The 22,705-nt window shown below is 44.9% G+C and overlaps 1 protein-coding gene across 1 annotated transcript in view; it reads left to right on the forward strand.

The window, feature by feature from the left end:
* LOC104937919 (neuronal acetylcholine receptor subunit alpha-7) overlaps nt 1-22,705 on the forward strand; it is a 35,108-nt gene that overhangs the window by 3,452 nt on the left and 8,951 nt on the right. Inside the window, exons 3-6 of the mRNA XM_027284803.1 lie at nt 3,710-3,754; nt 9,769-9,878; nt 11,530-11,609; nt 12,716-12,883. Of these exons, the coding sequence (XP_027140604.1) occupies nt 3,710-3,754; nt 9,769-9,878; nt 11,530-11,609; nt 12,716-12,883 (403 nt within the window). The remainder of the gene's footprint in view (nt 1-3,709; nt 3,755-9,768; nt 9,879-11,529; nt 11,610-12,715; nt 12,884-22,705) is intronic.

Here is a 22,705-nt window from a genome sequence, read left to right on the forward strand (position 1 = left end):
GTAGTTTAAAGTCTAAATGCATGAAATATGTTGGAGCATGAAGACCTTCTTCAGCAGAGAGTGTGCTAACACTGCCTGGGGCTAAACAGGAGAGCTGTAGCTTCTTCTCAACAGGTCACTGATGGATCATGAAGTACGACAGAAAAAAAAGGCAAACCCCTGATCTCCATAGGTCAAAATGCAAAATGAAGGATGCACGAAAAAGACTACACGGTGCCATGGCAACAGAGTAGTGATTTTAACGTCTCTGTGTTCTCGTTGGTGGAGCGCGAGTGCACAAACATACAAACACAGTACGGGGTCATCATTAGAAACATCAGTCATGGCTGCAGACTTTGTTTCAGTGCTGCACAGACTGACTGTGTATCACACACACACACACAGTTATACTGCAGGAGAATGGGACAGCTCCATCTCCACAGCAGGTGACAGCAGGCGTGCACACGGCTCCACATGTCGGAGAATACAGCGTGAAACTGCCGTGGCTGGATATCAGACCTTTAATACTTCATGAGTGTCGACCGAATTCAGCTTCAAATCCTGCAGAGTGACAGCGAGAGCTCGGCCAAGTTCTCCCAGATTTCGAAACACAAACGGCTTCTCAAAAATAAAGCGTGCACTCGGATCGCTCGGAGGTTCCTCCGACTTTGTAACACCCAAAATCAGAGCAGCTCATTTACCTGAAAAATGAGAATTAATGACTTCTCTGGTACATTGGTACATTCATCGTTCTTCTGGCTGAGGAAAGATGACGTCCTCGTTCTTTGAGTGAAAAATAACTGACTTCTACTTCACTACCCTCACAGGGAAATGTGCTTTCTTACTTCAGGACATGAAACCTGACAGCTTTAGATACTAGACATCAGGATGCTGGTTTTGCTGGATGCTCCGTCCCTCCTCATCTGGTTTCACAGTGTCACATCGTATAAATCCCCTCCAGTGTTTCCGCCTGTTTCTCTGCTGCAGGAAAAATCGTCTGAGGTTTGACACTCTGATGTGAAGCTGCTTCTGTCTGTGCTGTTCGACTTCATCGTGACTTCAGATCTCTCAAACACTTCCTTCAGCGCGTGCTTAGAAAATGAAAAAAACAGCGAGTCAGCAAACTTTAGAGAAAAAAAAAAGGCAGTTGAGTATCAGGTGAGGTGAAAAATGACAACAGCATCAGTAAACAACAATAAACATAAAATACACTAATTAGTTAACGAGGTAATGAAAGACTCTCGGTGTTCCAGAACACAAAACAAACACAATATATCTTGCGGGGGCTTCTTGATCAATAGCAGTGACTCAGCCTGAACTCGCTGCAGACTTTACTTAGTTTTTACTTTACTCTACTTTCAGAGATTAATGCTGCAGAATATAATTAACGTGCACCACAATAACAATGGCCCAATCTGCATAATGAGTACTTTTATGCTCGATAATACTTTAGTACATTTACTTAAACTGTATATGAAACTCCACTAACTAACTAAAAACAGCAACTTTAAGTTAAAGTTAGTTAAATGTGACCTTATATGGCAGTAACATAATCAAAGCACAGCACAGGAAGTGACTGACAGGCTCAGACTGTTATTCCAGGTATCTGATAACATTATGTGATATGTTCATGCTCGTCGACACGTTACTCCTCTGTAGCTGTTATATAAAGGTTCTAAATATCATTTATATAATCTAAGTGCAATTTTAAATGCAGAATCTGAGATCTAAACTTTAAACCTGGTTTTAGGACTGTGTTGTATGTAGCTGCCTGTGACAGATTCACCTCTCACCGATCGTTTCCTCAGTTCGGCATCAGTAAATAATCAGTTTTTGGTTTAATCACTTCAGTCATTGCCGGTGCTTCATCACCTCATCCACTGGGTGGATTTACATGTCTCTGTTTCCGTCGTTGCTTATTATCCCTTAATCTTCTCCTCGTGTCGTCATCGAGTCTCGTCTGATTCATTTGGATCAATTTTTAAACTACCCTTAATTCATCTCTCTGGACTTCATCCATTTTCTGTTCCCATCGTTCATCACGTCGTTCATTACTCAGCTTTTTAATTCATGGCTTATTAATATGAGATAATGGCACAGGTTCAGATTCAGTACAGAAGCAGCTTCTCTGCTACCTGGTCCGACTGTTCTCAGAGTTTTATTTTCTGATCTCGTCCGTCTGCAGTTTATTATTGCTTATGTAAGTGTGCGTCTGTCCAACAGCTGCAGGCTTTGTTAAAGAAGCCCAGTCTTTACTCAGGGGACTTCCCTCCAAACTCAAATTAGTTTCCACATATTAAAGCTTCGAGACTAAGCAGGGACGTCCCAGCACGGGAGGCAACATACACAACATATTTACCCTGATCTCAGAAACATGTTGAATGGCAGCAAGGACAACTAGATTAACTGGCAGCTGAGTATTGAGTAATATTTTGGCTATAATATGAATCTGGAACATGCATTTTGAGTGGGAAGCTTAAATTAAAGAATTCTTGTACAAAATAATACAAAAATGAAACATTTAAGTATATTTTCCTGAGGTATGAGGACGGACAGTTTTTTTATGTTTAGACACAATGATCACAAATATGTACGGAATATTTCGCTATGTATGAATATGTGAAATTGTGTGTACAGGAGACAGCCTATAAATAATAATACTAATACAGCGTTAGTTCTTGATAGACAGTGTGAGGCAGGACATTTTTCATGTATGTGTATTCAGCATGAGGTTTTATTGGCTGAAGGTTGAAGCAGCATTGATTTTTCATTTCTTTAGCTTTAAACTCTGGAACGTGTGGAACAGGACTCTGTAGCTGTGTGCTAGCAGCAGTTATGAGCTTGTATCATCTCAGCTGAGTTGCACAGCTGCTGCTGTCTTGCCTCGTTGCCTCAGAGTTTTACATCCAGACGAGCAGCTTTTCTTTCTGGCTGGCCGCTCCAGTCTGCGACTCCCAGGTGACGCTGGAAAGAGCTGAACTCTGGTTTCCTCCCTGCTGCCTTTGTGATTTTGATAAAACGTTCCTGCATGTTGTCAATATCTCTGCTGAAAAATGATTTATTGCATCATTTCTGTACGGTGTAAGGGCGTCTTACATCAGTACAGGTTGCCAACAGGTAACTCATCAACATCACGGCCCAATGAGAGTGCTGCTTCAACAAAAATATACAAACCTCATCGATCCAAAGAACAAGGACGAGAAACATCAATGAGGAGTATGGACTCGTTTAGTTTGATGAAGCTCTGTCCACATTTCTGTTTCTGTTCCTCACTGTTTACTTTGTAAACGCTAATTAAAGTCCTCACGAAACAGGAAGTCGAGTTTTGTTTACCTCCGATATGGAGAACCCGGTTTCATGTTTCGTGGGACTATTTTCAGCAGCGGATGAATCCACATGAATGTTTGTGAGTGAGTATTATATAAGTGAAGGTCAGTCATTATTGTAACGTTTCCTTTAGTCTCTTTACCTTGGAAGAAACTCCCTCCTCCTCCTCCCTCCGTCTTTTAATTCTTTGTACGCTCGGCCACCTGAGAATGAATTAACAGGCCGGACATTCATCACACTGACATTATTCATATTCATCCTCCTCTGTGCTGGAACGCTGCCGCGATTCAGATTAATTTAAAGGGCTGAAAGAAACAGCAGAGAGTGGACGGACTTTAAATCACGACTGTCGTGACTCGGAGATCGCTGATTGTTTTGTTGTGTGTTTGTTTCCTGTTCGTAGGACGAGAAGAACCAAGTCCTGACCACCAACATCTGGCTGCAGCTGGTGAGTTTCTTTCCTGAGTGTGTTGTTTCAGTTAAAACAATGTCGACGAGTCCGAACTTACAAGAGCAGATTAAAGCTTCAGTTTCTATGAACTTAAACATCCTGAACCATCAAGTCACTTCTTCTCCTCCTTACAACGACAAAAGACACGGTACCGGTCAAAGCATCAGATTATTGTGCAGTATCAACCTATTCAAACAGTATGGCACTACCTAAGTACCTAACATCAGTCCTCACAGAACTTAGCGATCCGAACGAGTCTTCAACTAACGTCACACAGATGTAACGTCAACATCGACAGCATCTGATACCTCCTACAAATCTTTGACAAGTCTCAAGTCGTTTGTTTTCTGTCAGGTCAGGTTGTAAGTCGTGAAAAAAAACAGAGACTCAGATTCACATTCCTGGATTTCCCATATTCATTGTTTCCTGACCCAAAGTCAGCTGGGACAGGCTCCTGATGGTTACAGATCATGGATACATGGATTGTTCCTGGAATATTATCGGAAGTTTCGAGAATCATTGGTCGAACTTCTGGTGTTTCCAAAAAGTCTCTTACTGTTACTCCAATGTGTTGTTGGCCTCGTGTGACCTCATTCACTTTATTCACACAAACTTCAAGAAGTCGTAACATCAGATCATTTGTTATGATCGTGCACTGATCTGGACTGGAGTTTGATCTTCACGCCGCCTCTAAAACACTTTCAGACCTCGTTTCCTGTGGATCTTCACGCCGCCTCTAAAACACTTTCAGACCTCGTTTCCTGTGGTCGAACGTTAGGTTGAGAATAAAAATGATTTCCTGTATCGGTTTCTACAGCTTCTGCAGGTTCAGATGTTGGTGCTTTGATTTGAGTTTCTTTCAGAGTGCTGGCTGTGTTGGGACTTGGACTAACCGTCCATAACTCAGTGTTAATGGGTCACCAGTGTGTTAAAGTTTCTGCGAGGCTGGATTAAAGTCCCAGCCTCCCTCTGCTGTCACACCGCTCTTTTGGCTTGAGACTCCATTACAGAAAATTAAAGCCATGTCATTTCCAGCCGCTACAGATGGTCTATTTGTGCCGGTCAGGCCGCCAGAGACGGCGCGTAAAGTGACTCTGGGGGAGAGAAACCGAGTAAACATTGATAATAAATGGAAGCCTGCAGCCACAGCATCCCATCCTTGCTTCAGTTCGGCTCCCAGAGAGAATCACACAGCTCCGGCTCTGCTACTTGACCCAGATAAGTTTGCTGTGATAGAGGAAAAACTCCAGCTCGAGTGCCAACTTCTGTTTCTGTTCCTGCCTCTGACACCTCGTACACCTCTCTGATATCAACCTCTTCTCTGTTCAGCCTGACTTCAGCTCAGCTGCCTTTCTTCTGACTCTGGTGTGAACGTCAGAGCTAATGGAGAGTGTATGACTTCATTAAGAGAGCTCCCTAAACCTATTTCATGCAGCAGTCTAAATTTAATTAGGTTTCATCTCAGGTCCTGTGGAACGTGTGTTTGTAAAGTGGCGATGCACTAATCCGGATAATCTGCTCCTCTCGGATGGAAAGGTTGGTTCCTCCCCGGAGGCTCGACATTTCCCATCGCATCACCCTCCCAGGACCAACTAGGCTTAATTTAATTTGCCGTTCGCCTCTCCTCCTCTTCCTCCTCCTCCTCTTCCTCCCTCTTCCCTCCTCCTCCTCCTCCCCCTCCTCCTCCTCCTTTGTTTTTGTCTCTAAGCGAGAGGAAACATTTGTCTGAGGTTTTTTAATGTCAGAATGTTACTTTAAGTTTTTTCTGCTCACAAACTAGAAAAACTGAATCAACATCAACACTCTGCAGCAGACTTGAACCTCGAGGGCTCATGCACAGCAATTATTCTGTCCAATATTATTTTTAATTTGCAAGCTGTTGGTGCCCAGAGTCAACATAAGGAAGAAAAACATGAAGAGAGACTTTGTTGAATATTTAGTTTGTTATTTCTGGATTTAACACTGTTGCCATGGATGTAGTTCTGATCACAGACTGGAGCGGAGTAATGCTCGCTCACCTCGTGCCTCACATCACAGATTTAACGAGATTATCCAAAGAACCCAACAGGGGGTTCACATCAGCATCAGCAGTTTACTGTTCTAAAGATAAACCGGGGGGAGCACACTGACATAAAACCGTGGATGCACCACACACAAGATCAATCATAAAGAGGGACAGATAATTAATTAAAACCTCGTTTTCTTTAAGAGCACATCAGTCCAGTTAAAACGAGCGAGGCATAAGAGCCGGTAGCAGACCGGGTATCATGGCGGTTCAGTGGCGCCATTGTCCTGACTGCTCGTCTCCGTCAACGTCCTTCCGGGCATCATGGCGCTCAGAGGTGAGGGTTTCACGTCACGTGTTGCAGGTTCCTCGACTGCAGCGTCTCGAAGTCTCTAAACACAAAACACACGGCCACGTATCGGACACGATAAGGACGCTCAGGTGGATGAGCTGTCGATCGGTATGATGGCACACAGTGTTTGTTTGTTTGCTGGTCTCCAATGTGGTGGCAGAGTGGCCACATACAGCTTACATACAGGTCAAGCGTCTTCTCGTATCGTGTCTGTGAACTTTGGTGGATGAATAGGATGTTCCTGTTCCCCAGAGGATGAACATGTTGATGTGAATGACATTCCTCGCAGCGTCAGCATGACGACAGACTGTGTCATTTTAGCTCTGTGCGTGTTCAGTCGTGTTGAAAAGGAAGAGTTCAAATAAAACACCGAGTGCTGAACTCTGTCATTGATCCGTCCAACGTCTCCGAGGAGGACGGAGCAGTTTGGACTTTTTTCTTCCCTTTGAATCTTTTTGAAAAGCGTCTCGTTGCATCAGTCGGACTTCTTTCCTTCATGCTGTGCAGGTTCCTGTTCTGACTCTTTGAACCTTTTCTGACACCAGGCGAGAGAGCACAGCGATCGGCTCATTAAAATACAGAAATACTTCATATCACACAGATTCTCATCTTGTTTCTGATGTTTGGATTATTTCTCTCTGTTGATTCATTCATGTTTTAACTGGAAAGTAAAGATGTCATTTAAAAGCAACTGTGTAACTTTCCTCTGTGACTTCCTGTTGATCCACTCTGACCTGTGATCAGCTGAACGGTGTCTCTGTCATTCGTACGTCTGTTCTCACTCTATGTAACTTTGGGCTCCGGGTCGGGAGAAGTACGTAACTCTTTACGGCACCAAGTCACACAGCAGCAACTATTTCACTGATTCTGGTGAAACTGGATCATATTTTATGGAGGAAATGTTTTCTGGTTTTCCCTCTGATGTCCTCCGGCTGCTCCGCCTCAACTCTCTGTGATTTACAGAGTTTATGATGGACAGTGAAGTAAACTGCTGACAGCTGTAGCTGCTGTTAGCTCATGTTAGCTCAGTCTGTTAGCTGCTGTTAGCTCAGTCTGTTAGCTGCTGTTAGCTCATGTTAGCTTAGTCTGTTAGCTGCTGTTAGCTCATGTTAGCTCAGTTTGTTAGCTGCTGTTAGCTCATGTTAGCTCAGTCTGTTAGCTGCTGTTAGCTCATGTTAGCTCAGTCTGTTAGCCGGGCTGCCCGGACTGTGAGCTCAGATCACCGGGGGAGTGTTAGTGTTTGTACCACAGGGAAGAAGAAGAAGAGGTTTACAGGCCGAGGGCACTGAGGGAAGTCAATGTTGTGCCAGAACAGGAGCTGGGCAAGAGCATAATGTAACCAGGCTGAGCAGCCTCTACGGACATGATGGCAGAGGAGAAGAGAGTGAAGAGGACGCTGACGGAGGAAGCTAAGAAGAGAAAAGGAGAGAGTGAGCGAGCAAGAAGCCGCCGGACAAGAGTAAATGTGGGACTGACTTTTAGTGGTTGGTGAGAGCTTGGTGAAATAAAAGGCTGAAAGACAGACGCCGAGCTGGGCTGACTGCTGCTGGACTAGGCAGTGAGATCAGCTGCTGCTGGGATATGAAACACTGCCGATGTCACTAAACTTACAGCTCTTAGAAGTTTCTCAGTTTGTGAACTTCAGTCTGTCTCTTCAGTTCTACTTTTCCTCTGGGAAAGACATTTCAGCTCTGACAGGAAGTAAACAGGACTGAGGGATGTGTGCGACCTTCAGCGAGGCTCTGACATGTGGCCACGAGAGCCGTCCATGTAAATCAGACCTGAGCTCGTGCTGATGTCTGCTGGCAGCTCTACACACAGAGGCTGTTATATAAGATCCATCAGTGTGATCTGCACGTGAGCAACTGAAATATGGAGGTCAAGGAAAGATGAGCTGCAGCTTATCAGCTGCTTTCAGGCAGAAACACACAACTCATCACTTCAGGACGGTTTCATGTGTTCAGTCAGCTGACAGATCAGATCTGTAGACTGTTATTCGTTTGTTTATCGGTTTATTTAAAGGGACAGAGCACGTTAATGTTGAGAGCTGCAGGGCTGATCAATGATCAATAAGCATTGATTTTGATTTGTCATGAGTCAGTTCATCTTTGCTCACGCTGCCTCAGGTGTGCAGGTAATTATTTACTTCATTGGAAACTATCGGTTACCTTGACCATGAGAAGCAGCTGACGTTGCAGGTTACAGCTGCTCCATTCTCAAAGAGAATAAATACAAAAGAAGAAAGTCCAGAAGACAAAATTGAGTTAAGGCATCACGCAAAATGTAAAGATTTTTTAAATAGAAGCACTCAGAACAACGGTAACAAAGATATTAACCTTAGTACAGATATAATAATAATAATAATAATAATAATAATAATAATAATAATAATAAACAGGTTGTTAATATGCTACAACATTAGCTTGGTACTAATTAAAGCAGTGACGTTGGGATCACAGTTGTTGTTGAGTTAGGTCTGACAGCTGCAGATCTCGTCAACTTTTTGAACTGTAGGATCCTCGTTTTCTTAAAGAATCTGAAAAACACTGAACCTAACAGACGTGTGCTTGTTCGACACGCTGCTTGCACACTTTGTCTTGATCACAGAGGTTTACTTTAAAATATGCAGAATATGCTCAGAACCTCACTCTGTGCAACACATTGCTTGCTTCAGTTCAAAATTGTCCACCGTGCTCACATGTCTAAGACTAAACTGTCTGGTTTAAGTCCAGTCTGTGACAAATGCAAAACCAACGATGGTACCCTCCTCCACATGTGTTGGCAGTGCCCCAAAATACAGATATTCTGGAACAATGTTTTCAATACTTTGTCTAAAACATTGGGCAGGGATCTCGCCCCTGGCTCCACTCTAGCTTTACATTGTCGCTTTTGCCCTGCTTCTGACATAATGACCTGTCTCAAGTTGGAAATGTTACGCTTTTTTATCAGAACTGTGCCTGAGAATGCTCTCAGTGCTTCAAGGGGTGCAGGATTGTTTTTGTTAAACCTGCACTTTATGTTTGTTAAAATAAGAATTCACTGTTTGACTCTGTGATCAACATGAGTATGTACCTGTCTGTTTGAAATAAAAATATGCTCGTCTGACAGATGCCCTGATGTTGCCGAGTCTTACTACAGCTGATCAGTGGAACTTTGCTGATCTGAAGAGGATCAGCTGTGGAGAAAAGTCAACAGAAAGTTAAACGTGCCCTGAACACGATAACATTATGTTACATATTAAGTACAGTGAAGACGATAATATAATATGTTACAGTGTGTAGAGTTCAGTTGCTGGTTGACTGATCGCTGCATTGCAATCTCCTCACATCACCCTCACCTCCCTAGTGTAAAGGAGAAACAACACTTGAAAGTCTACGGTCACTGTTTAGTTTGTCTGTTCTGGGCTCCTGTAGAAACATAAAAGGAGAATTTTTAAGTTACAAAACCAAAAAGATTTTTAAGTTCAGGTGATGATACATGCATGAAAACATCGTTCTTATATTCCATGTGACACACGGCAGCTTTAAATGCATTTGGACAGTCATGGCTGTCGCTCTGTCTGCTGCAGAGAACAACATCATGTATCCTGAAGCATTCCACCTGTGTGTGTGTGTGTGTGTGTGTGTGTGTGTGTGTGTGTGTGTGTGTTCACAGTACTGGACCGACTTCTACCTGCAGTGGAACCTGTCCGACTATCCAGGTGTGACCAACGTCAGGTTCCCCGACAACCAGATCTGGAGGCCCGACATCCTTCTGTACAACAGGTGCTGCAGACCAAGAGCCGAGACTGGCCGAGTCAGACCAGGATGATCTGCTCCATCATCGTTACTGCTCCATCATCATTACTGCTCCATCATCATCGTTACTGCTCCATCATCATCGTTACTGCTCCATCATCATCGTTACTGCTCCATCATATTTACTGCTCCATCATCGTTACTGCTCCATCATCATCGTTACTGCTCCATCATCGTTACTGCTCCATCATCATTATTACTGCTCCATCATCGTTACTGCTCCATCATCGTTACTGCTCCATCATCATCATTACTGCTCCATCATCCTTACTGCTCCATCATCATCGTTACTGCTCCATCCAAACATCACTGACATGCACCATCAGCATGTTAGCATGTTAGCATGTTAGCATGTTAGCATTTTCTTTGTTTAGGACTGGAACTCTTTAAATCTGCCGTTAGCATCAGCTATGTTAACGTTAGCCATTAGCTGGCAACTATTTCAAGGTTTTCTGGTTTTTCCCTCTGATGGACAGTGAAGTGAACTGCTGCTAGCTGTAGCTGCTGTTAGCTCATGTTAGCTCAGTCTGTTAGCTGCTGTTAGCTGTTGTTAGCTCAGTGTGTTAGCTGCTGTTAGCTCAGTGTGTTAGCTGACATTAGCTGACATTAGCTCAGGACTAGCAGGGCGAGTGTGAATCTGAGACTTTTCGTCGGTAGCTGACGTCTTACTCGTTCGTTCTAGACGGGCAGAGTAAAAGTTACGGACGCATGAAAAACGTACATGAAAACTGACCCGGTCCATGTTTAGTTTCATCAGCGTCTCCTCGTGCTGGACCAAAAACATTTGAGGTCACTGTGATGTCTTTGTTGTCTCGTTGTAGTTGACGGAGACGGAGACGGATCAGTTTGTCTCTGGTGGACTGAGGTTGTCTTAGTTCACGCTTTACTCTCATCCCTCTGTTCTGAACCAGTAAACACGCTAATTCAGATAATTCAGCTAATTCCCTCCTGTTATCACGGATAAAGATACACACAGACACACACACACACACACTCACACACACAGGAGGCTCTGCTGGATGCTGACGAGCATCACAGCTCATTAACCGAGCAAAGTTTGATCCTGGAGGTGGAGGAGGTGGAGGAGGTGGAGGAGGTGAAGGAGGTGCTGTCAGAGGTAATATTGACCTGGCTGGCTTTAATGAGGGGGGCCAGAGACTCTGAATTATTATTGGACCCTGGATCAACTTTTACGGCTCCTTCGTTTCCCAAGAACAGCACAAAGTTTCACGTCGTCAGTCTGAGCTTCTTCTCCTTCAAACGAGGATCCTGAAATGTTCCAGAAACAGTCCTGGACTTTATGGCTGATCCCGATGTCGATGAAGAAGTAACAATCTCGACATAGATTCTGGACTTTTCAGGGATTTAGACCAATCAGCTGTCGATTGTTCTCATTGGGAATGGTTCATCTTTTCTCCTGTGGACAGAAACATTTTTATATTATTATTCAGAAAATGAAACTTTATAGTTTCTCTAAATTCACCTCGAAGGTTTTCATCGAGACGCATTTTGTGAAATTTCAAATGTTAAACTTGTTTCAAACGTGACGATGAGGAGTTGACTGTGTCCGTTAACGTTAGAGCTCATAAATAACAATGCAAACACTCTCTCTCCGCAGTGCCGATGAAAGGTTCGATGCCTCCTTCCACACCAACATCCTGGTTAACTCCACCGGATACTGCCAGTACCTGCCACCAGGTAACAGCCACGTTCGACAGATCAACACGTACACCTGCAGTCAGTCAGAACAGACAAGCACGTGTTTCATGAGGCGAGGAGTATTCAGTTCACTGCTAAATGTTTCATTTTAGAGTATTTGATGCGCTCCAAAGGTCAGACATGAACCTTCATCTTTTTTTTTTACATTTCAAACTAAATTTGCAGCTTCATCTTAACGAGGACTGGAACGATCTTTTAATTAGCTCACAGCGTTTCTTTATTTCTTTATTGTTGTAGCAGCTTCAGAAACACGGCGGTGAAGAGCGCTGTGCTTACTGATGGATGGTTTGTCATTAGAAATTGTTTCCGATAAAGAGCATCGCGCTTTCTGACGGCTCCATCAACCCCGGAGAGGAATGTGGCCTGCGGACTGAAGGTTTATGGAGGTCAACATGAGGTCGTGGGGTCAATACGAGGACGTCAGGAGGAGTTATGGTCCTGATTGACGACCTCATGACTTTAAAAGCAGCCGGCGGACAAAAAAACAAGACTTCATATTTTTAATTTTCTGTTTTCTTTTGAGCGCAGACGTCACATGAAGAGAGAGCCGGACTGAGATATGTCAGGAAGAGGAAGGAAGACTCGTCAGCTGATCCGAAATCAATAAGCAATAAAAGTGGTAACAGCTCTATTACAGCTGACGATGATTAGTGTGAGTCCAGAGTGTTGTTGGGAGGGACGGAGGCGAGCTCGAGCTTCAGCAGCGAGAAACAAAATCTGAGAAACCAAAAGAAATAAAGCTGTCAGCTGTGTTACAGCGGCTGATACGTTCTCCTTGATTTCTCCTCAGCGATCAGGAACCTTGATCCGTGTTTGGAGGCAGCAGGTGCTGCTGGTTCAGGAAACCTTGAACACAGGTTCATGTTCACCTGAGTTCATCCCTCGCTCTCTGAAATCAGACTCATCGAGTCGTGTAGTTTGTCGTCACGTCTGTTCCTCTTTGGTGTTTTTTGTTTCTTTACTTTTGATTCGATTTGATTCTGGATCTCCTGCTGACACTCTAACTGTATTTTCATCTTCTCCAGCTTCGTCCTCGTTTTTGTCGTCCTGTGAACTCTTTTGATCTTTTGGTTTCTTTCTGTCAGGAATATTTAAGAGCACCTGTTACATCGACGTTCGCTGGTTTCCGTTCGACGTGCAGCGCTGCGACCTGAAGTTCGGCTCGTGGACGTACGGCGGCTGGACTCTGGACCTGCAGATGATCGAGGCTGACATCACCGGATACATCGCCAACGGGGAATGGGACCTCGTGGGTAAGAGGCCCAGAGTATAAAATCACTGAACCAGGTTCTGAAGTTGAGCTTTTGTACAGTAATCATGAGGTTAGGAACTTTGGGAGCTGCTGGTGACTGAGCGTGCCGAAGGTTCCTGCAAAACAAACAAGTTGTTTTAATCAGTTCCTGAAAGTCACATTTAGAGTTTAGAGTTTTCTCCCCGACGGCGTCGGGATGTGAATGTTTGAGCCGGCCTGCAGACAAATCCAGGATTCATCTGCTGTGAATGAAGTCCTCCTGCAGCCGTGAGCAGCTCAGTGAACACGAAGGCTGACGGGATCTGCTGCCGCCATCGCCGCCCGATGGGCCGCAAACAAAGCGTGACCGATGAGTGACATTTATATCATCAGACTTCAGCTCGGATTTCTTTCACCGCTTTGATTTTATCACGCGGCGCTGCGAGGCAGAAACCTGCAGACGCACGGTTTAACGTTTTAATGAAGTGTGATCATGCACACGGCTGCTGCAGGTTTCACTGCAATAACAGGAGAACCAGAACCTTCTGACTAACCCTTAAAGCCACGCTGTGTAACATACGTCTGTTCTCACACTGTGTAACTCTGAGAAGTACGTAACGCTTTACGGCACTAAGTCACACAGCAGCAACTATTTCACTGATTCTGGTGAAACTGGATCATATTTTATGGAGGAAATGTTTTCTGGTTTTCCCTCTGATGTCCTCCGGCTGCTCCGCCTCAACTCTCTGTGATTTACAGAGTTTATGATGGACAGTGAAGTAACCTGCTGACAGCTGTAGCTGCTGTTAGCTCATGTTAGCTCAGTCTGTTAGCTGCTGTTTAGCTAATGTATGTTAGCTGCTGTAGTATGTTAGTGCTTGTCATGTTAGCTCAGGTTTTGTTAGCTCATGTTAGCTCAGTCTGTTAACTGCTGTTAGCTCATGTCAGCTCAGTCTGTTAGCTGTCTGTTAGCTCATGTTTAGCTCAGTTTGTTAGCTTGCTGTTTAGCTCATGTTAGCTCAGTCTGTTAGCTGCTGTTAGCTCAGTTGTTAGCTGCTGTTAGCCATGTTAGCTCAGTGTTAGCTGTTGTTAGCTCAGTCTGTTAGCTGCTGTGTTAGCTCAGTCTGTTAGCTGCTGTTTAGCTCAGTGTTAGCTCAGTCTGTTAGCCGGGCTGCCCGGACTGTGAGCTCAGAGCACCGGGGGAGTGTTAGTGTTTGTACCACAGGGAAGAAGAAGAGGTTTACAGGCCCAGGGCACTGAGGGAAGTCAGTGTTGTGCCAGAACAGGAGCTGGGCGAGCGTTAGCAATGTACCCAGACTCAGCAGCCTCTATGGACTGATGGCAGAGGAGAAGAGAGTGAAGAGGACGCGACGGAGGAAGCTAAGAAGAGAAAAGGAGAAGAGTGAGCGAGCAAGAAGCCGCCGGACAGAGTAAATGTGGGGACTGACTTTTAGTGGTTGGTGAGAGCTTGGTGAAATAAAAGGCTGAAAGACAGACCCGAGCTGGGCTGACTGCTGGCTGGACTAGGCAGTGGATCAGCTGCTGCTGGGTCTGTTCTGGTTCGGGCTGACTGCTGCTGGACAGGCATGTATCAGCTGTGCTGACTGGTGGTATTGTAACCGGAACAAATACTCGAGTACATGGACATAGTTGCACAGTGGGTTACACAAATTCAAATCTTTATGTTTCCATTGTAAACACAACAACAATAATTTCATTTCCCCAGTTGAATTTTTAAAAACATATCTCAGCTCATTTTTGGTATTTGTGGGTGTTGGTGGAGTCGGAGTTTGCCGTTGGAGACTAATGATGAGTTCAGCGTGGCCCTCGGTGCTCAGAGGATGGAAGCAGGAGGGGGCCAGGAGAATGAAAGCGAGGCTCCTCCGGAGAAGCTGCTCAGCCAATGGGCCGTTCCCAGGGGACTTATTGAAAATCTCAGCAGCAATATTTCCCATTTACCCCTCTGCCCCTCCCTCCTTCACCTAAGCAGAGATTAAACCAATGTAGTGAGCAATGTGGCGACGTGCAGGCAATGAAAGGCAGCCAGGCGTGCTGCACACAGGGATAAAATAGAACCGGGGTTTGGTTTGTTCGGGCTCACTGGAGCAAAAAAAAAGAAGAAGAAAAAAAACTGTTGATTACGAGCAGGCGAAGCTGAAACTGGCAACGTGTCTTTACATTTTGTTTCTTATGAATGAGCTTTAGAGGTGGAGGAAGGCGAAATCATTTTCTGTCTTTAGTCTTAATGTGGTTAAGGTTTGGACCTCAGCTCGTCTCCGTGGTTTCTGTCCCACAGTCCACCGTGAACCTGAACAGGTTCATTAAGACTCTGAAGTGTCTGTAGGTATGAATGTTAGTGTGAATGGTCAGTTGTAATGAGCTTCAGCACCCCACGGCCAAGATAGATGGTGAATGGATGGATGGATGGATGATGGATGGATGGATGGATGGATAGATAGATAGATAGATAGATAGATAGATAGAGATAGATTAGATAGTATCGATGGAGTACCGGAGACGGAACAATTGGCCTGGACAGCGCTTCAGATGATTCTGCGCAACATTCCCAAAGTCTGTCCAAGTTAAGTGACGTCACCTATCGGTCTGTGGGCATTGAACGTTTTGAAGTCCCCATTTGGCAATTAGAGGCATTTTTGGAACCATATTCAAAGAAGAGCCATGTGGTTGACTTGGTTTTGGTGTCTGTCTGTTCTCGTTTTCTGTTTGTCGCTGCAGCGGAACAGAATCTGGATTCAGATTTGACAGTTTGATCTGAGTTCGGTGGTTATCGTCCATTTTACTCTAAATCTGACCATAATTTAAAGATTATTTTTTTTGGCCTTTATTGATAGTACAGCTAAGATAGACAGGAAGCAGTAAATTAGCCGTCCGATGCGGGATTCGAACCGGGCCCAGCTGCAGCGAGGACTGTAGCCTCCACACACGGGCGGCGCCGCTTAACCATACAACTACCGACCGCCCCCTGACCATATTTTACTAAATGACTGAGAAGTTAATTTCTCCATAAGACTCTATACACTGACCTTATTGTTGCAGCCAGTGGAGTCGCCCCCTGCTGGACGATGTAAAAAGGCTCTTTGTCGTTGTAGTTGTGTGATTATTCGTGCGTTTTTATTGAATCCACATGATCTGGATGTTTTTTAATTAATTACCAGATTCTTATTTTCCAGTAATAAAAGCTGAGCCGGCCTCGTGTACTGTCGGTCGTCCTCGTTAGCGGGCTTCCTGCAGCCAGTGACGGATTCGACTCCTGTGAAATGAAGCGGCCTCGTTCCTGCAGCGAGGAAGTTCTCCTAACATCAGATGTTGTTTATCGTCAGTTCAGCTCTTAAAAAATCTCTTTTGTTTCTATTTCGAGCCTCGTCACACAGTTGCTTATTTACGTAACTTCTCTAACAGGATTTTCTCCAAATTTCAAACAGCTCATTAAAGAAAGCTGAACATCACGTCAGGTCCTCTGATCTCTGCGCTGCTTCCAGTCTTTCACAGAATTCTTTTAAAACCATAAATAAGTTGAACGCACGTCTCTGCTTGTATGAATCCAGCAGACCTCTGAGGTCACCGGTGCTGAGGAGCTGATCCACGTATAGAGACGGACGATGAACACGAGCGCCTGAAGTCGTTTGGCGGCCGGAGTGAAGCTGCTCCCGCCCACAAACCTAAAAGACAATCACAAGCAGGGCTCAGCTGTCATCATGATGGAAACCTGCAAAGTCTGCAAACAAGAGTGGGCAGACGGGGTTTATGCCCAATACTGCAACCAGCCACCAGGGGCTTTTAAACATTTAAAGGGAGTACTGTCAGAGATGGAATATGATGAATAACTGTGATGTCCCCTGAGCTTGTATTTCTACAGAGGCCACGGGAGGGTGAGGCGAGTGTATTCAGTTTGATTGCAATCGTCAGGTAGTAATGAGAAAAAAAGATTTTGTTTGTCACGGTGACGCTGATTCTCGTGTTCTTATTTCACTGATCGGAAAACACGAGTTAATGCGAAGAAATGTTGGGATATAGATGATCACTTACTTCTCTTTTGCCTTGCCGAGGTTCCTGGCCGGAGGAAACGAGCGTTTCTACGACTGCTGTAGGAGCCGTACCTGACGTGACCTTCACCGTGGTGATGAGGAGAGGAGGACGCTCATACTACGGACTCAACCTCCTCATTCCCTGCGTCCTCATCTCCACCCTCGCGCTCCCTCGTCTTCCTGCTGCCCGCCGCGACTCGGAGAGAAGATCCTCTCGGTGAGAGTTTTTTCTCTCTCGGATGTTTTTGGTAAAACTTATTTTTCTCCCTCGCAGCTGCTAACGGGATTACATGACGTACAGGATGTCAGCGGACATCAGAGTTACATGGTGTGAGAACAGACGGACGAATGACAGAGACTGTTCACCTGAACAGGTAGCATCTTTTTTTTTTTTAGAGATGAGGAATGACGAGATTCGAACCCTGGGACTGAGCCTTCGTACACGGGGCGGCTGCTCTACCAACGCCGCCCTGCCCAGGAAATCTGCTCACTCGTGTTTTATTTCTCTCGGCATCAGTCCTTCCTCCAGTCAGACAGATTTACACCTGTCCTGGATCTGCTCAGACTGATCACAGCAGTTCATCTATCTAATATGGGCCAGGTCTGATACACTGACTGTACAGAGACGCATCGTATTGGCCATTGACATTTTTAGATGGCTGCTGCTGATGTAGAGCTGTTCTGTCATGGCGTCAGGTAATCAAACGAACTGAGTCCTAAACGCAACCTCCGTGGATTGAAGCCAATGCAGAAGTGTCCAAAACTGCAGTTCCTCCTAACGTCCACTTGAGGCTGGCTCCAGAAGTGAGTCAGTCTCCATAAGTCCCCATGTCCAAATGTCCAACTTCACAGCAGAAATAAACATGTTTACAGCCTGGACAAAAACAGTTTGGTCTCTGTAGCTAATTTCCCCGTTCATGCACAACTGTACTGAGGGTGAATTTATATACAACTCACCGTTTCACTTTAATATTAGGCTTAAAGTTATGCAGGTTAAGAGCGTGGCTGCTTTGATTGACAGGTGGGTGTGGTCACACCTTTAAATTGACTTCATCTGGACTTTAACTTCTGTCCAACAGTGTTTGGGCCCTCTCGATACAGATGGCTCTGAGTCGATACTCATCAGCTATAAAACATCCTGAAACAGGAAGTCAGAGCTGGAGGCTTCCAGCTGCTGAGATCAACGTTTCACTGGAAATTAAATGTAGGCGGTGGTCACCCTCACCTCTGCACCGTCAGCTGACGGGACACTTTACTTTGCTTCATGTGTGTAACAAGTACAGGAGGAGTTTCTACTAAAACGTAACGTGCAGGAGGGCGTATGTTTGAAATTCACAGGCCCTATAAACCAGCTTTTATGGCACCTTTGACGATGGCGCTCGTTTAGCCTTCCTGTTGTGTTAACGAGCTTTTGTTGTTTTTATTGATCCAGGTCTTTTATTAGGAGGCAGAGAAGGTTGTGTAAATCTGACCTTCGACCTCTTCACCCCCTCACTGCTGATTTCAAACAGTGGCTGGTGTGGGACGTAGCAGCCGTCACGTCATTATCTTCCAGTAGAAAAGTTGCACGTTGTTGCTCTAAGGTCAAACACTGAGTTTCTCTGTGCAGGCATCACGGTGCTGCTCTCTCTGACCGTCTTCATGCTGCTGGTAGCCGAGATCATGCCGGCCACGTCAGACTCTGTTCCGCTCATAGGTGAGATCTCCTCGCTCTTCATCACTCATCATCTCCGTCTTCATCGTGGAAACAAAGTCAGATGAGCTATTTCTACTTGTTGATGCTGCTGCTCTAACACAGAGGAACATATTGAACTGTTTCTACATATAACATTTAATGATGCCTGCCGTTAATTTTAAATTATGTTCTGCTGGTTTGGAGAGAGCAACGTGTCAGCGTCATTTCCAAAATTCTGACACTGACTATGATCAGCAGCTCATACGACCACACTTCAAAACACTTGAACCGTCCCTTTAAAAACAACAAAATTATAATCCAGCAATAAAAAAAAAATCACCTTTACATTTCAAATGCGTGTGTTTTCTTTGTAGCAGAGTATTCTCACACTGTCAGTGTCAGAGTCGGTTCTCACGCTCTGAACTAAACCAGGTGGTTTTCAAACAGTCGACACAGTCTGTAAATAAAAAATGGACTTATAAGAAAATACTTGTACTCCACCTTTATCTGGGCTCATCCTCGCCTCCACCAGCCGTTCCAGAAAACTCTAATAATATAATATCATCAGAGTTTTAGTCCAAACCCGAACCGCTTCATAAGAAACTTTGACCTTTTGTGTTCAGCTAGTACTTTGCGACCCACCATGGTGATCGTGGGTCTGTCGGTCCATCGCTACAGTTCTGGTTCTGCAGTATCATCACCACGACCCAGACGGGGACACTGCCACGATGGGTCAGTGGTTCTTCCTCTTCCTCCTCTTCACTGAGTGTCTGCTTGTTTGTCTGTTGAGGAGTCCAGTCTGGTTTCTGTGCTCTGCCGAGTCAGCTTTAACAAGCTCGGGTCCTTAACGAGCTTCACTTTGAGAGCTGATTGGATGTTAACATCGATTAGTCCTATTTATTCATTTTACAGCAACCTGGAGCTTAAGTGTGGACTGCTATTTGTGGTCAAAAAGAAGTTTACTTTTCAGTGTATCTGTCTTTTTTGTTAATTGCTATTAAGGAGTGTTGGGTTTTTTTTGTGGCTCTGTGATCCTGGGAGCTGTGTTGTCCAGGACATAGGCCTGGTGGCGTGAATCCAAACCCGGGAGCTGTAGGACCTGCTCCTCACCTGGATTAGGGAAACCGGGGCCCCCCTTCTGAATTACATAATTTACATGTGTCGATCTCTCTGCAAACAAAATTTACCAAAATAATTATGTCCATTTTTAATTAGAATAAATAATATTTTTTTAGGTATTTACTAATATTCAATTACTGCACTGTTAGCCATAATTGACTTTATTTAGGCTTTAATCATATAAGATATATTATTACACGAGAGCAGACTTTAAATTTGAGTCTTTTTGACGTGACGTTTTATTACTTACTTGAAAATGTCCCTCTTGACTTGGCGGTCCCCTGTTGTGATGAATGATTAACAACAGTAGTCCACTGTTGGATAGGACAGCAAGTATACACACACACAACAACACACACCACACACACACACACACACACTACACACACTCCCACACACACACACCACACACACACACACAACACTCCCATGGGAATCTGAACAAAGATTCCATCATGGTGGAATTTATTTTGAAGGTCAGAGTTGAATAACGTGTGTGTGTGTGTGTGGTGTGTGTGTGTGTGGTGCGTGTGAGTGTGTGTTTGCGGGTGTGTGTGTTTGTGTGTGGTGTTTGTGTGTGTTGTGTGTGTGTGTGCGTGTGTGTGTGTGTGTGTTGTGTTTGGTGTTGGGGTGCTGCCCTGCTGTGTGACGTGCATGTCATGACCATGACCGTTTGTAACGTTCCCGCTGAGGCAGAGGAGGCTGACTGTGAAGCTGAAGCTGTGAGGCTGACAGGACGAATCTGTTGTATTAACGTTCCAGGCAGAAAACGCTTCAAACATGTGACAACATCGACAGAAAACTAATTTCAACGTCTCGTCCGTCAGAATACAACATTTTTTGATGATTTCTGAATTTACGGATCTAACTTTGGTGTTAGGTCGTCTTTGAATCGTTCAGATTTGTCTGGGTGGTTAAGAACACTTTCTTCTTTGGTCTGACGAACTTTTTATTTAATTATTCTCACGCGACTTTGTCCTGTGCTGCTATAATGCTTAAAGTTGGAGGTTTGCAGGTTCAGGTCGTTGATTAAAGTCCATGTTGGAATTGACTTTCACGGCTTTGAAGAATTTGGCCGGTCGGATCGGTCGGTCGGCGTGGATCGGCTCTCCTCTCGGTGCTCGCTGATGATGTGAAATAAAGAAGCTGAACTCGAGCCTTCTGTCAGAAGTGAGCACAGAGCTGAGAGTACGTGTTGGTGGTCTGACTGATGTTCAGACGGTCAACAGAGAAGAGTTTGAGAGTCTGAGGCTAAAATTTAATGGCGGAGCTGAAGTGGAATATTGGACTGTAGAGAGGAGATTTCCTCAGAGAGCCGAGCAGCCACGGAATCCACTTTATTCATGCTCTATTTATACACACACCACACACACACACACCACACACACACACGCACACACACACAACTCATATCTATGTCATGTACATGCTAAACACATTTCTACATAAATGAATTTTAATGAGTTTCTTTTTATTGAATATTTTTGGCTCGCAGTTTGTAAAGTGAAGTTTCAGTGTGCTCATTTTTGTCTTCATTTGCTCCAGATTGGATCAAATAGTAAATTCGACGTCTTTCTGAAATAAATCACCTCACTGTAACTTTTGTCCTCTCTCTTCAGACCCGTGTGGTTTTGCTGAACTGGTGCGCTTGGTTCTTGCGGATGAGGCGTCCCGGCGAGGCCAAGATTTCGTCTTGCGTGCCACAACGCCACCAAGCGTCAGCGCGGCAGCCCTGTCCACGCCTGGAGCTCAGCGTCCGTCAGAGTCTCTGCGGCATCACCCACAGGTGGACCCACGGAAACCTGCTGTTACGTGGGCTTCCGGGGCATGGAGGGCTTACACTACGCCTCCGCCCGCCGAGCCCGAGCTCCTCTGTTCGCGCTGGTGTGGAGGCGGAGGGAGGACGTGCTGAGAGGAGGGGGCGGCTCTCTGGAGGAAGGGGAGGAGCCAGTAGGCGGCTCCGCCCTGGAGGTGGAGCTGAACCCGATCCTGGAGGAGGGAGGTACATCGCCAGGCGTTTCCGTGGGCAGGACGAGGGGAGCGGTCTGCAACGAGTGGAAGTTTGCAGCAGCGGTGATAGACCGTTCTGTGTTGGTGGCGTCTCGCTCTTCACCATCCTGTGCACCATCGGCATCTCATGTCGGCTCCAAACTTTGTGGAGGCCATTTCCAAAGATTTCTTCAGCTGATCCTGTACCTGCTGTCGACAGACCCAAACCAACATGCTGCTTCCTGTCCACGGGTTCCTACTCCTACTTCTGTAAAAACATCTCACGAATATGTAGTTTGATTTTTTTTAAAACTGTTTCCAACAAATTCCAGCAGTGGACCCAGTTTACAGTGACGGTAACTGTTTGAATATTTATTAACATGTAAAATAAGTCCTGATCTTTGGATTGTAGATAAGTTTAAGTTACACCATACATTGATATCTATGATTTTATTTTGGTGGGTTTCCAATCGGGTTCCTCTGTAAATCTAAAAATGTCTTCCGCCCACAAAGGCAAATCTTTGAAGCTGTCGGATGTAAAGGAAAGAATATCGATGACAGCAGGAACTCTACTAATGCCACGTATTTGCTATCAAATCAAAGAGGGACGTTTTTTTAGGGTGAAACTTGTGACTTTTAGTTTTTTTGTTGATTGAGTCATTTGCAGTTCTCAGTGAACTGCAGCGCTTGAAGAACTCTCTGTGGTCTTGAGGTTAAAGGCCACTAAAGATCTGACATGGAAACTACAGCTCAGGTGAGAAAATGAGTCACACAGGAAACGGTTGTGTGGTAAGTCATGAGCTTCCTGTTTTTATAGCACAGGGGTAAAAAATGAAGTGTGTAGGCATTAAACAGAGATCTGTTGTTACATTACATCACAGGATTTATGTATTAAATATATTGATCAGCCACTAAAGAATATAGATAATAAAGTTTACAGGTTTAGACCACCGCTGTCTAAAAGCTCAGCAGCCTGAGCTGTATGACTGAAGCCAAAGATATTCTCACTTCAAGT

This window comes from Larimichthys crocea, chromosome XII (genome assembly GCF_000972845.2).
Source record: "Larimichthys crocea isolate SSNF chromosome XII, L_crocea_2.0, whole genome shotgun sequence".
NCBI lineage: Eukaryota > Metazoa > Chordata > Actinopteri > Sciaenidae > Larimichthys > Larimichthys crocea.